General features: G+C 39.0%; 1 protein-coding gene across 17 annotated transcripts in view; it reads right to left on the reverse strand.

Annotated features, from left to right (window-relative positions):
- SETD5 (SET domain containing 5) overlaps nucleotides 1-15,940 on the reverse strand; it is a 79,813-nt gene that overhangs the window by 25,063 nt on the left and 38,810 nt on the right. For 6 of the 17 annotated variants that reach the window (XM_086697510.1, XM_086697509.1, XM_086697508.1 and 3 more), the window contains 14 exons: nucleotides 15,720-15,825; nucleotides 15,185-15,393; nucleotides 14,788-14,846; nucleotides 14,095-14,273; nucleotides 13,122-13,160; nucleotides 9,742-9,984; nucleotides 9,032-9,180; nucleotides 8,491-8,608; nucleotides 7,694-7,803; nucleotides 6,505-6,754; nucleotides 6,024-6,107; nucleotides 4,498-4,755; nucleotides 3,496-3,816; nucleotides 2,846-3,088 (listed from right to left, as the gene is read on the reverse strand). In XM_086697510.1, coding sequence (XP_086553636.1) covers nucleotides 2,846-3,088; nucleotides 3,496-3,816; nucleotides 4,498-4,755; nucleotides 6,024-6,107; nucleotides 6,505-6,754; nucleotides 7,694-7,803; nucleotides 8,491-8,608; nucleotides 9,032-9,180; nucleotides 9,742-9,984; nucleotides 13,122-13,160; nucleotides 14,095-14,273; nucleotides 14,788-14,846; nucleotides 15,185-15,393; nucleotides 15,720-15,825 — 2,368 coding nt within the window. Of the gene's footprint in view, nucleotides 1-2,845; nucleotides 3,089-3,495; nucleotides 3,817-4,497; nucleotides 4,756-6,023; nucleotides 6,108-6,504; nucleotides 6,755-7,693; nucleotides 7,804-8,490; nucleotides 8,609-9,031; nucleotides 9,181-9,741; nucleotides 9,985-13,121; nucleotides 13,161-14,094; nucleotides 14,274-14,787; nucleotides 14,847-15,039; nucleotides 15,081-15,184; nucleotides 15,394-15,488; nucleotides 15,626-15,719; nucleotides 15,826-15,940 lie in introns of those variants that run through there. The other 11 variants (XM_086697517.1, XM_086697520.1, XM_086697514.1 and 8 more) reach the window with 5 other exon arrangements.

Raw genomic sequence — 15,940 nt, forward strand, 5'->3', positions numbered from 1 at the left:
TTCATCAAATCAATGCTCGCACTCTAAAATAAGTGAACACACAAAAGATATGCCATAGTGTGCTTTTTATAAGAGCTATGATTCAATATAATTTAGAAATTCCAGGGACATCAAAAAATGTTCTGTCAAACATTCTAAGAATCTGGATGCAAAATATACACACGCAACTTTACATGGCTTTTAATTTATGAGGTTTTTATGTCATTTAATCAGGTAAGAAACAACAGGCCTATCAGCAATGCACACTGTACTAACTAATCCCATGGACGATGGTTTTTCTCATCTGTTTAACTCACATTCTCCTCTGAGACTTTCAGAAATTTATCCAATTTTGTTGAATAATGCAGATCTTCATAGGTCCTACACTAGGACCTAAGTGTTCTCTCTAGCCAATCTAAAAATAACTCTTTTCCATTCCCACCTAGGATAAAGCTGGGTTCAATTTCTAGATAAAAGACCCAATTTCATTAATTCTGCCCTTTAAAAGTGAAATTTTTAGTTTGTAATATAATCTTCATGTTAATAGTAAACATTAAACCTGTGACTTCAACTCAATTCAGATCTAAGCTTAAATAATTTTAAAGACCCAATTTAAGTACAATAATTTTATCAGATATCTAAGCATACACAGCCTGAACTCTTCCTGAGGACTAATATGATGTATATACATAAAAGTGCCTGAGCAGAGCCTGCAGAAAACAAGACTAAGGATGGTCAGACACATTTGGAGAATATAAAATGGGCATGAGTTATATGGGTTTTTTTTAATCTGCTGCCAGTGGAGATACAAAGATGATCTACAGATAGAAGTCTTAAACTATAATGAGGTAAAAAGAGTTCTAAGAAATGGATTTTCTATCAGATTTGAAATCATATTCTCCATGTTTCTGGTTTTTACAGGACACTGTTAGTTGGAAAAGCAAGACTGATTGCATCAGAATGATTAAGGGGGGCATTTCAAGAGGCCTGTTTATACTTTTTACAATTCAGACTTCATTATTAATCTGTAGTAAATGATAGCCTGCCCTTCTCAAAGGACCAATATAGGAGATACCACTATCTGGCTTGATAAGATGCTTCAACAGTTAACATTCTTAGAAGTCTAGTGTTATGTCCAGTCAAAAACAGAACAAAAGGAAAAACCTCTCTCATATATACTAAGTCATCACCTGACTTGCTCCTCCAAACTAAAGACCATATCTAATTGTCACACCTTCTCTAATGGTTCAATAGCATTCTAAAAATGTAGTTAATATTTTGAGCTGTTACTCTTCATGAGGGACTGAACTAAATTTAATCGAAGATTAGATTTGCGTGCCATACCAGAATTAACACAACTCTCCAATTATTACAGAATAAGGTTAGTCATAATGCTCATTAAATGCAAGCAATTTTCCCCCCTCTCAGATGATCTGTAAGATCCAAGGTAAGTGACTTGGTGTAAAAATGTATCCCCAGAGACAAAATGTATCCCCTCCTTTATCACTTAGGCAAATTTCTATTGTTCCCCCCCCCCCCCAGAAAGATGTCATTGTTTTTATTCTTGACATGTGTAAGTTATCCATGTGATTGTATTATCTAAAAGCCTCCCTTTTGGCAAAGATCTCATGGTCAAATTTCTCCTTAGGGGTTATTCTATTTATTAAGGTTATTTAAGTAAACCATTAGATGACTCAAATTCTTAGGTAAGATGTGCAATGAGGAAGACTTTCTTCAGTGTATGCTACCCATTCAGTGGTAGTGCCCTTCCTTTGTGCACAGAACCCTGTTGCCCTCCTCCCCTCCATATCCCACACCACTTTATCTCATCTTTTATGCCCCCCACCCCCAAGAAATAATTTCTGCTCTTTGGGGAAGAGAAAAGCTTTAAGTTTGGAGGAGTCAGGGAAGACCTGCCTGGAGTTGGAGACTTCATCACATCAAATAATCTATATGCAGCATCCTCATGTACGTGATGCCAGTGGAGGAGGGCAATGGCAGACACTGAGGAAGGCAGCCTGAATCCAGATCTGAGGATAAGAGAAAAGGGTGTTCCAGGGAACAGACTCTACCTCAAAGGAAGACCAAATGAAAGGGTGTCCTAGACTTCTAGAAACACAAAAACGACATTATAGGTCTGAGGGAGTGATCTATTCTCAAGAGACACCTTTGGAAAATATGCAGGGCTTCTGGGAATTCTGAAAGAGCATTCCAAAAACAACCATCAAACTCTACTGCCACTAGACCCAAAAACAGTATGTAACTAGACAGACAGTGGGGAGAGGGGGAGAGAAAAAGAGAGAGAGAGAAAGAGAGAGAAAATTTATAGTAGGTTCCATATTTACTAGGGAATAAACAGTCCAACTTGTTTGTTATTTGATCAAGGAACAGGAATTATGCCAATTATAACAGGATTTCTCCTCTACTCTCACTCAAATGAGAATAGTAATTAAGTAAATTGAAAACACAATTCGATCATTTTCTTACTTATGCAATAGTGCTCTAGAGTACCTGGGGCCCAATCTCACACAGTAATCACAAATGGACACATTAACTAATACCACAAGAGCACACCCTGAACATCCCTCCCTACTCAGTCATCAAGTGCTGTGTGCTCTCAACTCAGTAACTTCAAGGGCTCTCGGAAAAGACAACAGTCAACATCCACAAATTGAGTACCAAAAATGCAGTATATATCCCATTTTAGTCCTACTGACTCGTGATGCATCACTATTCATGGCTGAAGAATTAACTCATTAAAAACTTACATGGGCACAGAGTGGCTGCCTAGAAAATATGTTAGGTATGTCACAATTACAGGCATTCTAGGTTAAAAAAAAAAAAACCCACATAAACACAGACATACCTTTTTACAGGAGCTGAAGGTGCCATCAGGCAGAAGGGGCCTTCGACGTCTCTCAGGGATAAAGGGTGAGCCAAAGCGAATGTAGTGTTTGGGGGTGGTGCAAATTAATGGGGAATGGATAAGACCGGGTAACATGTTCAGGGTTGTTGCCAGTACGGTTGGGTCCGTGGTGATACGTAAAGGGCACTCAACAGGGCATTCTTGCTTCTCGGCTTTGTCATTCAACCATTCTGTAACTAGATACTAAGGTAAAAAAGAGATCATTAGTCAGTGCTGGAGATGTAAAAGCCAGAAGCAGCAGTGTAGCTCACAAAGACAAACTTCAGCTAGAAACTAGGACAGAGGCAGATATAGCAGCTGCAGAGAATATGAACTGGGCATTCAGAATGCAAGGTATCTTCCTCCACCCTTTCCATGACCATTAAGGGAGAAATAATTCCAGCTAAAAGCAATTTAAGCTCTGCCTAAAAGTTAAGGGAACAAAAAAAGGTAGTAGGATGGTTTCAGCTTGCTGCCTCAAACAAAACTTTTTATCTAAAACTCTCTCTAGTAAAACTTGGACGAGTCATTATTTTCTGGACATTACAGATCCTCTCATTTACTAAGACACCGCTCTTGCCAGATTAGACTTACGAAGATTTGTGACTTACCTTTTTGGTTTTGGGGTATTTAGGTGCCGCACGGTTGACATGGGATCCAGTAACTGATACCACAGTTGGGTCAGACCCTATTAATTGCCTGTTTTCTCCTGAACTGTCTGTATTTCCAGCTTCAGTAGGAGTCACAGAGCTGTTATTTCCGCCCTCTTCCAAGGCAGCTTGTGACAACTCTGCCTGTTGTGCAATGGCCTGCTTCTGACGCTTTAGTCTTTGGGCTGAACTGGTCCGGTACCGAGAAATGCGACTCTTCGGTCGGGGCCTAGAAGGCTTTGCTGGAGGCGGCTTGGGGACTGGCTTTTCTGGAGCAACATCCTGTGACAACAGCAGAGTGAAATGCTTACCAGAAACTTCTTATCAGCAAACATTCTATCCAGCCTCCTATTCACTTGAAGCATTCTGAATATTTAGTGGTGAAAAAAAAAAATGAGTATTTAGAAATGCTAATCTCAAACATAATCCTTAAAAAAAACTTACACAAGTCAAAGAGGTTATAGGCAGATGCCTATTTCTTTACTAATAAGTATTTATTAGATAGGTCAAAGTCGGCTGAAGGTAGCTACCTAATTTTAGGGTTCTAAGAACCCTAAGGTAATTCTTTCCTTTGTTTCTTTCCCAGGTACTGAGGTTAGGCTTAAGGCTTAGAATTCATGGCCAGAGTAGGGAATGAAAAGATTCGTTCATCCTGTGAATCTTAGGAAAGGTCAGGTGCCTAACTGCTATACAGAAGAACGGAAAGAGAAACAAAATGATTTTTATGAACTCACCATCAACAGTTTTATCTGGCAGAAACAGTATGAAGTTACATTCTAGTCTGAAAGTGTCTAGTCATTCAAATTGTTTCCCTGATTCCCACAAATCAGCTGATGAAAATGGCCTTTTTTATTGTAATATGAGGTGAAGGTGAAAATGCTGATTTTAACTATTTCAAAAGATAGATAGCGGATATTAGTAAAAGCAAGGATGTCTAAGGCGTGGATTCTTTCCATCTCTTACCCCTGCTTGGGAAGACCTCCGGGTGTTCACTCCAACAGTCTGTGGGGTGCTTGGGATGGTCATGTTTGAAGCCGGGTTGCTAACTTCAGGTTCAGGGGCTTCAGTTTTTGCCTCTTCTCCCCGAGGGGTCTCTGAGGTGGTGGTAGTAATCTCTATGTCAGAATTGCTTTGTTCTAAGGGCTGATCCCGCCGCTTCTTTCTTTTCTCTAAGTTTTCAAAAGCATGCATGATGGCCTCGACCTTCCTGTCTTCCCGGGTCTAGAAAGAAATAGCATTAACACAGAAGGAAACTTCAACAAAAGGTAGAGATATTTTTCCAGAAATGTTATTATTAATGGAAATTCATAGACATTTAAAGACATTTGCCAGTAAAATGATACATATATCTTAGAGAACATAAGTGAAAACTAAAAATAACTTAAAAAAAATTTTTATTTCAGGGAGGTAAGTGAGCAAGCGGGGGAGAGGGAAGAGGGAAAGAGAAAAGAATCCTAAAGCGCCTCCACACTCAGCGTGAGGCCTGATGTGGGGCTCAATCTCACAACCCTGGGATCATGACCCAAGCTGAAATCAAGAGTCAGAAGCTCAACTGACTGAGCCACCCAGGTGCCTCCCAAAAATAGCCAGGATGCCTGGGTGGCTCAGTCGGTTAAGGGTTCGACTCTTGATTTCGGCTAAGGTCATGGTATCACAGTTTGTGGAATCGAGCCCTACCTTGGGCTCTGTGCTGACAGCATGGAGCCTATTAGGATTCTCTCTATCCCTCTCTCTCTGCTCCTCTCCTGCTCATGCAACTGTCTCTCAACATAAATAACTTTAAAAAAAACAAGAAGAAAAGAAAAAAAGTTATCAAAATCAATTTTTCTCATGGTTTTCAGAATTCAAAAATAATGAAGTAGATTTTAACTTCTCAGGACCAGAACTAAACATGGCTGGCTTCAGCAATAGAGTAGAATTTTTGAAAAGATGTGACCAACAAAAGTTTTATTTTTATGTCAAAACTCACACAATTCCAGGGGCACCTGGGTGGCTCAGTCGTTAAGTGACTGACTCTTGATTTCAGCTCAGGTCTCAGTTCCTGAGATTGAGCCTCACATTGGGCTCTGCACTGATAGCACAGAGCTTGCTTGGGATTCCCTCTCTACCTCTCTGCCCCTCCCTCACTCTCTCTCAAAATAAATAAACATTTAAAAAAAACAACCCCCAAAATAAAAAAACCCTCACCCAATTCCATAACAAGAAGCCCTAACATACCTATTTTGTTCCAACCAGGCAGTTCTTTGGAAACCAGATTGTTAGTAAGAACCCTCTTAAGACCGTCATCAGATAATAACCACTAGACCACTACCATGTGTGTCTCTGAGATAAAAATAAATAAATCATAATGAAATAAAAAGTAGCCCAAATTGTAATGTGCAGGTGATGGTATGGTATCTTTGTCAAAGAAAGAGATGATACAAACTGAGAAGAGAAGGGGTTTACATGCTGTGGGTAGCAGGAACAAAAGGATATTAGAAAGTACCCACCCTTCTGCTATGAGCTGGGTTCTCCTGGTCATCTGTAACCTCTTCTTTCTCTTCTTCTGCTTTTTCTTCTGGATTGTCTGTTTCCTTTAAAACAGAGGCAATATTCAGCTATACTCTTAAGCTCTAAGAAAAAGCAATCTTTTTTTTTTTCTGGTAGCTTAAAATCCTCTAGAAACATTTTCTAATACTTCATACAGTGTTATTCATGTGAGACCACATGGTAAATGCAAATGATAAGCACCATTCTCTGGAATGAAACATGGAAAGCAGCTGAAAGGATGTGCTTGACATTATAAAAAAAAAAAAGAAAAAACAAAAGAGAGGGAGAAAGACAATGAATGAATGCACACCCACCTTGATATGAAGGGCATTAAGTGTTATTATGGACTCCCTACCTATAACAACATGTGGCAAGCTGGGATCCTCTTTATTTGCAGAGAAACAATACCATAGCAACATCCTCTGACCAGGGGAAGATTACCTCATGGTCACTGGACACAGTTACTTTCTCAGGAACATGTTCTGATTGCTGATTGTTATCCTCTTCTGGAGCCTCATTCTGCTGTTCCATCTCTAGCTCTTTCCGTCGTGCTTTTCTACGTCTTGTCTCTGCTCCTATGGTTGGTAAACTTGGAGGAGGTGGGAGTGGTGGTTCTGCAGCATTGGGATTCCTTTTCTGTATAGGGCAATTCCGGTTCCCCTTGTGACATGCACAGTCCACTTTATAATTACTGCTCCAAAGAAACAACCAAGAGTGCTTGTCTTAGTACCCATGAAAAATCAGTCCTATTGTTCCATTCATCCTCTTGGAATAACAGTATAGGAATTTCCTCTAGTATAATATCTCTGAATACATTAAACAGATACATTAGACTCCTATGAATACTTCTCAGTATTTGATGCTCAATATTTGCTATATCACCCCCAATTTTTCCCTTATATATGGTCAGTGGAAAGGAAAGAAAGCCTCCACTAAGTTCAATTCTCCCAAATGTCTTTATGCTATTTACTGGGCAGTGAATCAATAACAGGGGCTAAAGAGGCCATACTTCTCTTGTGCCTTCCTTCACCTCACTTTTAACCTAATGATTCCCTACTTATTCCTAATACCTTTTCATCTCATACCTGTGATGGACATCAAGTTAACATATAATCTTTTTGGCCTAAAAGGACCAAGAGAGAAAGATCATAAATTTTGCAAAATCCATCACGTATTTATCTGTGACTTGCCATCTTAGTTTTTCTGCTTTGTCTCATTCAGAGAGATTACATGGTTTGAATGGGTGGGGTGAACTTTAAAATTTTCATTCTGTATGATCCCTGGCACAAGTGCTGTGTGCATAACAACAGATGCTACTGCAATTTCTTGGGAGTGTCTCATACCTACCCTTTTACTGTTCTTGCTATAGAGACATAAAGACAAAACACTGTTGGTTAGGAGACCAGTGAACACTGTCATAGTATGTATCTGTGTCTCTAGGAAAAAAAACATTAACCCTAAATCTGTCTCTCCCTCCACATTTTCCAGACAAAAAATGAATCACTCATGGAAAGATGAGGTTAAAAAAAAAAAAGGAAATAACAAGGAACAAAAGCAGACTGATAGAAGAGCTTAATGTGTAAAAAGTAAGACAAGGTCATTCATTTAGGAAAGGTTTTGGAGGTCTTACCAGTTACTGTACTCATAATCAAATGCTATCGTGACCTCAGCATCCTTGGTGATGGCAGACACCGCATAGATACATAGGTGAATCATCCCATCTGCAATCATGTGTCGCACCTGTGTGAACATGGCTTATGGTTTACAATTTACCATAAAGACCAGGAACTCTCCATAAGAGAGAAAAATAGTATCTCTCCACTTAAGATTTATGGTAGTCTGTTACTTAACTCCATCATTTCATATGAAACTCTTACACAGTAATTGTTTGAAAATTCATACTTTTGAAATAAATAGAGAAACCCTGAGATGTCAGAAATGAGCATAAGATCTCTGCTCTACACTTAAAGCTGTTGTCAGTTGTACCGGAGAATTAAAATTCCTTAGCCTATAAAAAAAAGCTCTGTGGATTTTCTTGCTGAATTTGATGGCAGTTGCATGGATTATGCACAGAGTAATGAATTCTAGAAATGTCTAGCATCTCCCTTACAACACTATTACTGAAAATCTAAAAAAAATGACATCTTCTTTCATATAGTAATTTCTTTAATACGAAATTTCTCTTTAGCAAATGCTAACTTGCTTTTTCCCATTTCTGCCTTCTCTAAGAAATCCTCCACCTGCTTCCATCCTATCAGATAGAATAAAAGCATCATTACTTTTGTTTTTTTTTGTATCTTATGATAACAGATCATAATCATTATCTACAGACCTTATATTAATCTGCGTGAAGTTTTCAGACTGCATCTTCAGAAGACTTGTCCTTTGGTGATTCCATTCAAAGAGAAGTTGCTACAGAAATCTTACCTCTGCATTTGGTGTACACGATCTTCTGATGAACCGAGCATCATTACCGAAAGTACGTGCATCCACACACATCTCTACACCATTGAATTTTGAGTAGAAGAGCACAAAGGGGTATGGTCTAAGGGATATAAGTGAAACTCCTGTAATTCTCAACACAAATAAAAAGGCCACCCCATGACTTCACTTCAAATATGAAGCATATGCTGACAGAAGCAGCAGCAGTCCTTTGCAATTCCTAAACTTGAAAAACATCACATGCCTGTCTGCTTTTGATTAAACAACAAGCACAAAGCAAGAAATGCTTGGCTTGCAAAGGAGTCATTACTGCTTTATACATTAAACAATTTGTAGATTTATCTGCACATTTTTTCTGCAAATAGCAGACAGACTTGAGCTTATCTGAGCTGTAATCTTTTCCCTAAGACCATTCTATCAACCAGAATGTTTTTTCTTCTTTCTTTCTCTCTTTTTCTTTCTTTCCAGCCATACCACTCTGCCAGGCCCACTTTAGCCCTCACTGCTCAGTGAATGATGTTCTTACTTTTTGAAGAAATGCCCATTGACCTCAAATTGCTGTCGTAACATGACTTTCCCTCGATACTCTATTATAAGAGTGTCCAAAGCCAAATCTCTTGCAGCCCTCAGGATCTTCCGGTGCTTTTGAACACGAGTGACTCTTCCCAACTGTAGCTAAATAAAACCAGAGTATTAACATTAGACAACAGCAACACCAGTACGGTAGACAGTTAATATATTTCCTAATTGAGGAAAAGGCACCAATATTTTCAGGTTTTATTTGTATGCAATTTAGCTCAATAATCAGAAACTTTTCAATGATAAAAGCGTCTAGGAAAACAGTCTCCACCCAATGAACCAGTCACCTCTTCCCTCACAAAAAAGCAAGAAAAGATCAAAGAGAAATACACAATTAAGATTTTAGTGGCTCTATGTCTAATGTAAGAATAAAGAACAACCTTAGCTTTCTATTAATCTTAAAAATTCCTACCGAGGCTATATATCATTTCCTATCCTAATTTATCTGTTTTTAATTAATACTTTAAAAATATGTATCCAGACAGTTTCCAGTCACTACAACTTGCTTTTGGTTCAAGATGCTCATCAGCTGGCTAATTTGTTATTCTAAGGATTATACATTTGAAAGAAATGGTAATCCCATTATAGGCCCTCTTTCTGGGTTCAGAAAGTCTCAACTACTTACTTATAGGGAGTCTTTTACCCTTTGATCCTTACCTGCATTTGGGAACCAATAACTGTATTATTACAGGCCAATTCAGTCTTATTAATAGTGTCTAAAATAGCAGGTTTGCCCACAAATTCCTTGCTAGAATGTAGATGTTGTTCAAGGGCGTTCTGTACATCTGCACTGTACTGATTAGTGAAAGCTTCTTCATACTGATCAGTCCATAGTCTTATCCGATTTTCCCATCCCTCAGTTGTATTCTCATCTAAATTCTGTGCTTCAGAAGGAGAATTCTGTAGAGAACAAAGGTCAGGAAGGTTAGGAGAATCCATGCATAAAAATGGGGGGAAAACAGGCTGTATTTCCAGAGAAAATTAATTTTCACTTGGCAGTTGGTGTGGCATAAAAGAGCAATGGCCTGGGAGTTAGGGGATCTGGCTTCTATCATGGTTTTGTTACCAATGAGATGTGAGACCTTGAACTTCTTAGACAAGAAGTTTCCTCATTTATAAAGTGAGAAATTTGGATCACAGTTCCATCACATCACTGTGATTTTATGACCATTTTTAAATCACAGAAATAAATTTTGTTCTTATGAGAAGAATGACATCAAGTTCACAAGAAAATCTTCATAAACACGAACAGAGATACCTGAAAAGATCACGCTGTTTAAATTTCCATATTGAACTGAACATCTGTGTTAGTGTACCAGCCTAAACTGGTATTTCACTTCTCTCCAGGAGAATGTTTGTTTTTTGTGACTTATTATTTTCATTATACAATTAAATACACGATAGGTCTAAAAATACCTGTGACCCAAATAAATAACCCATAATCTCACTTCCCAGAGACAAAGTTATCATTTTGGAATGTATCTTTCTAGCACTCAAACTCTGACAGTTTCAACAGCTGCAGTCTGAAGAACAGAGGTGGGGGCAGGGGAGTGGGTAGACGGAGTGTAGAAAATGCTGAGAGGTACTGTGGGATACTTCTCTAGGAAAAACGCTGCTCTCTATGGTGACAATTCTGAGAAAAAATTATTTATCTACAACATTATCCTAAACAGTTTTTACATTTGAGATACAGAGACACAGCTTAAGTATGACACATATTCTCCTCCATGGTGTCATCAGAAAACAAACACACACTGATAGTGATGATGTCATACCAGTGATGACTAGAAGGAAAAGATACCATAGTGCCAAAGCTACTTGCAAATCCATGTCCAAACTAAAGTTGCAAATATGGGCATAAGAAAATTAAATATACTTTCCATGAATGACACAGAAAACATTTATATCTATTTTAACAATTGCTTTCTTTCACTTTTGTGTCACTGTTTTTGATGAACTATTGTCTATCGTCCTTTTCCCAAGGAACAGGGGAATGAAAAGAAAAAATTAACACTTTCACTACCCTTCTCACCACAGTCCAAAAGAATGAACAATAAACAAAGGGATCTAAGAAACACCTGAGGCCAACACACTGAGAACACAGTATCACCTGAAGTATCAGGAACAGCTAAGCAAAAGAAAAGTACAAAACGTGAGATGTAAGGGTGCTTATCAGACTGGGGATTAGGGGGGCCCAAACAGTATTCCCAGGTTTAAACATTCAGTCGTGATCACTCAACTGATGACTTACTACGCTTAATTTATACTAGAAGCCTTTGTCACATTATTAGCTGTTGTTCACTAACAGAACACTGACTACTCTGCTGTTCCATTCTTCTAGGTACTAGAAACCCCAACTCAGTGGATTTAGAGCATAGTTCTTGAGCAGAGGTGATTTTTCCCCTAGGAGACATTTGGTGATATCTGAAGTCATTTTTGATTACCACACTTGGGTGTATGTGTTACTGGCACCTAGTGGCTATGAGTAGTCTCCAGTAGGCAAGCTCTTGATTTTGGGATTAGAAATCCATATGATGAATACTTCCCATTCTTATGTCTCTCATGCACATCTTTGGTGGTGCTCTTACTAATAATTAATTCTGTGTACAAATTTGTAACCCAACTTAGAATTCTGATATGAGAATCAAAATAAACTAGTATTTTTTTTATTACTTTAATTTTAAAATGCCTATGGAACTGTCAACATCTTGAAAATACAAGCAATTTACACATAGAGGTTTATATATGTAGTTTTCACGGGCAGCCAGTCAATAGCTTTCAAAAGGTTTTGAACATCTGGAGGCAAGTTACAGCAGTTGGCTGATAAAAGAGAAACGGGCTTAATAGCTGGAATCAGGGCTATGTCTGCCCCATAAGTCTATTTAAGGTCCCCTCTAAGCAAATGAGACAAAAATAAAGGGGCAGTGAAGGCAAATGTGACCTCTTACAGGAGACAGATCTAGCAAAAAGAGTAAGTTGTGTTCCAAAACATCCCAGGACTCTTGATGCTCGTGGGCTCTAAGTCCTTTCCCAGTGCTTTTACAGGTATGTACAAGTCTGTTTATGGGTATATGCAAGGTGAAGCTTTCATATTTTAGATAAAGTGTCACCTGTGATCTTCATTAACATCAGTCATATTGGTATTCCATGGATAGTTATGTGTATTAATCCTAATGAAGATTTTCCTTACTAAAAGATTTTAATGTTTATGCCATATAACTGTCAACAGGAAAGATTCTGCTTCTAACCATTTACACATTTAGGGATAGAAATGCTTATAAAATTAAATTAGATCTTAATTCTAAGTAAATGTTATGAAGCCATAAGTAATGAACTGGGTTGGGAGCTATGCTATCCTCTCACATATACATAGGTAAAGAAAAATACCAGTATAATCAAATATCCTTTGGGGAAACTGTTATTACCCAGTACCACTGCATGTAATTTCTCAAATCTCCAACCATTATCCAGTATCACCAAATAAGCTCTTTCATTTGATAAGAAGAAAAGAAACACACTAGCATAACCTGCATCTTCTATATCAAGGAGGTATGCCTGGGACAAAACAGTTCAAAAGTAATTCCAGTAAGAGTAATTCCTATCAATAATACTACTTTCCTAACTGATGAAATTTATCCTTCCAACCGTTGCTTAAAATCCAAATGGTGGTAGGGTGGGTGTACAAGAGACGCCGTAGCACCAGAAAAACCTCAGTTTGGAGGTTGAGGCCAATTACAATGACAGAACACATCAGCCTCATTTTGTTTGATAAAATGTCACTTCCCCCACCCCCCGCCCACCAGGAAAGCAGCTAATGAAAAACCAGTAAATGAAGGCTCATTATAGAAAGGGAAAATATTTCAGAAACAAGAAAACCTACTTTGGAGAAAGGCTCTATGAAAACTCAATGGCAACAATTACAAACTAACAAAAAGCAGAGTCCAAGATTCCCAGACCATCAATGTCAGGAAAGAAGCTGACCAAAATGCAAGATCACAGTGAAGTAAAACACAGCATCAGGGAAGAATACCCCTTACCTTCATCCGCAAGGACTTCCGGGATCCCTCTCGAAATGCCTATCCCAAAGAGGAAAACAAGTAGAACAAAACAAAACTTGGTACCAAGAATGACAGTTATACCTATCTGAGACTAAAACTAAGGCAAGAACTAGTGTTTTAGTCTGTCCCCTTTTCCCTAGGTAATAAACACAGTGGAATTCCCCAAACTGTTATCAAGAATAGGGGCAGCTCTAGGCCAGTGACCTTTGAGGCTAATTCTGACACTTTCCATTGTGAAACTAAGTAATTAACAGGGAAGAGCATGCATCACTTAAATCCTATATGCACTCCTGTCACTAAAAGAAAAATAAAAACATTTCATAAGGTTGCAGATTTACCAGTTTTGAAATTAAGAAGGAAACAAAGACCAATCCCCTTAACAAGGGGTGGGCAAGTCACCTAAGAGCAACAAAGTTGCCATGATGGGGAAGAAAGAACACAAAACAGAAGAGGTTTCTCCTGGAGACTTTTTAGTTGAGAATACATGAAAGTGACCACAACACTGAGGAAGCCTAAACCATTCAAGAGAAGTTTCCTCACTTTTTTGAAACAAGGAAAAAACAATCAACTCAATGACATGAGGTGGGCATGTACCAGGACAAGAATTTCAGACTGTATTTTGGGACTGAGGAGGTGGGGAGATACTGAAGGACAGCGGAAGCCTAGACTGGAGGTTACGGTACCTATGGGCTTGGCCAGGCGGGGTTGGGATTTCATACCTGGGATGGGGTTTGGAGAAGAAACTTTGTGCCAGTTGTGATGGTATGGAGTGGCAGAAGAGAGGTTGGTCTACATATTCACAACACAGATTAGCCGATTTTTGCCAAGTAGAGCAAAAGTGGCCCTTCAAGCATCTGGATCAAACTTCTTAAAAGAATTTTGGTGCCTTCTTGGTCCAGAATTTGAACTATATCAGACATATTTCTATTTAAGATACTTTTACTCTCCATACCTTGATTTTCTTCGTCTTTGCTGCTGCACGACCCTTTTCTGGACTCTTCTTCCGCTTCTTGGGTTTGGTTCTTCTAACAGTTAAGGTGATGCTTGTAGGTGTGTGCTGTGTTGCTGTGTACAACACAGTGGAAGGAGAAAGCTCCTCATCCCAGCTTTCTGTTGCACTGCTATCCCCACCTGAAAAAAAGTTATTTCATAGTTTATACGTTGTGCAAACAAACTCAAAAGTGCATTAAAAGCAGCTTATTCTTTTATCTCTACCCCATATCCAGAAGTCATAACTTCTATTAACTGTGTCATCTTTAGAACATAAATACCCACCTTCCTTATGAAATCAAGATTCTTTCTATACCACTGGCATCAAGCATAAAAACCCTGTTCTACATCACATACACTTTTTCCCTTGTACTGAGTCCCCAAGCTTCATCGCCTCAATATGTAAACAGAAAAAGGATCTTGTTATTTTATTTGGTATGTGTGCTCACATGACATATTTTGATTGCTTCGGGGCTAAAATGTTGTTTTTGGGTATATTAATTCACAAGAGAAGTACACAGTGTTTGTGAGAGAACAGCTTTCTCTTTTCATGAAGAGTTGGGACCATGGGAACTTACAGGAGTTCTTGAGATGATTATGTAAATTGCAAAATATTTATCTGTCAAAATGCGGGCCCAACCCATTTTCAGCTCACCTGATATGTTGTCCTGCTTCCGCCGATGAAGTCTAATAACCTTCCCCCTGCTCATTCCCCTAAAGAGGGAAAATAAACTTAAAGTAGTCCTTCCAACAGCATGCCGCACATCATTGCACACATGGGAGACGTGTCTCTGTGTATACTACCCCCTTCCTCCCACCTACCAAATGTTTCCAGGACATTAAATTTCATATCAAATTCAATAGCTTTAACATCAATCTCTCATTCCTTGTTGTCAGCAATTCTCACCTAGTGCAGAGAATTCGAGCCAAGGAGCATTAAGGAATCATCTACATTAACAAACACAAGAAAGAATACTTTGAGCTTTTCCCTACTAATAAGAAACCCTAATCCCAGCAACCCAGGCTTGAATTGAAATGGAGCATGATCTTACCTGCACTTGTCACAGTTGAGAAGGAAGCCATCCTGAGAAAGACCACAAGGACACCAGGTAGGAACAGTCTCTCCTTCAGAGTTCGGGCTGTCTCCACAGCGTTCCTCTACGGGCGACGGCAGGCCATTCAGGTCAGAACGAGGGATGATCGTCTGGACAGGGGGAGAAGCAGGAGGTGTCGGAGGAGGAGGGGCTCCGTAATTATGATCCTGAAAATAAGATTTTTTAAATCAACAGTGTCCAAACACTGGCCCCTCTCTCCCCTAAAGTATGGTACATATGGAAAGAAAGAAGAAAGTAGTACCCTTTGTTTTTTGGCTTCAACCAGGAAAGTGATAAAACAAAATGCCAAGGTCAACTGGGACATAAAAACAAGAACAATGATGCAGGGCTAGACGTCCGCTGGAGGCAGGGAAGTGCAAAAGGGGCAACTTCGTCATGCTGCATATAAACATTTCAAGAAAGTCACAATGTATAAGAATGGATTACACTCCAGGAAGATCACTGCTCTGGAGAGAAACAAATGCATACTCACAGCATAAGGCAGTCCTCGACACCCATGCCTCTGAGTGGTCCCATAATTATGAGTGGAATACACGCTCTTCTCATTAACTGCTGGACTAGCCTCCACAGATTCAGGGCTGCACAAAGGCGAAAAGCAACGCATGATAGCATAACACCTAATCTTCCCTTAAACTAAGACTTTAACTTCCCATTCTAACCCCTCCACTTTCCACAACCACCAGCCACTAGAAT

This window comes from Puma concolor, chromosome A2 (genome assembly GCF_028749965.1).
Source record: "Puma concolor isolate L17-30 chromosome A2, mPumCon1.1.hap2, whole genome shotgun sequence".
Classification (NCBI taxonomy): Eukaryota; Metazoa; Chordata; class Mammalia; order Carnivora; family Felidae; genus Puma; species Puma concolor.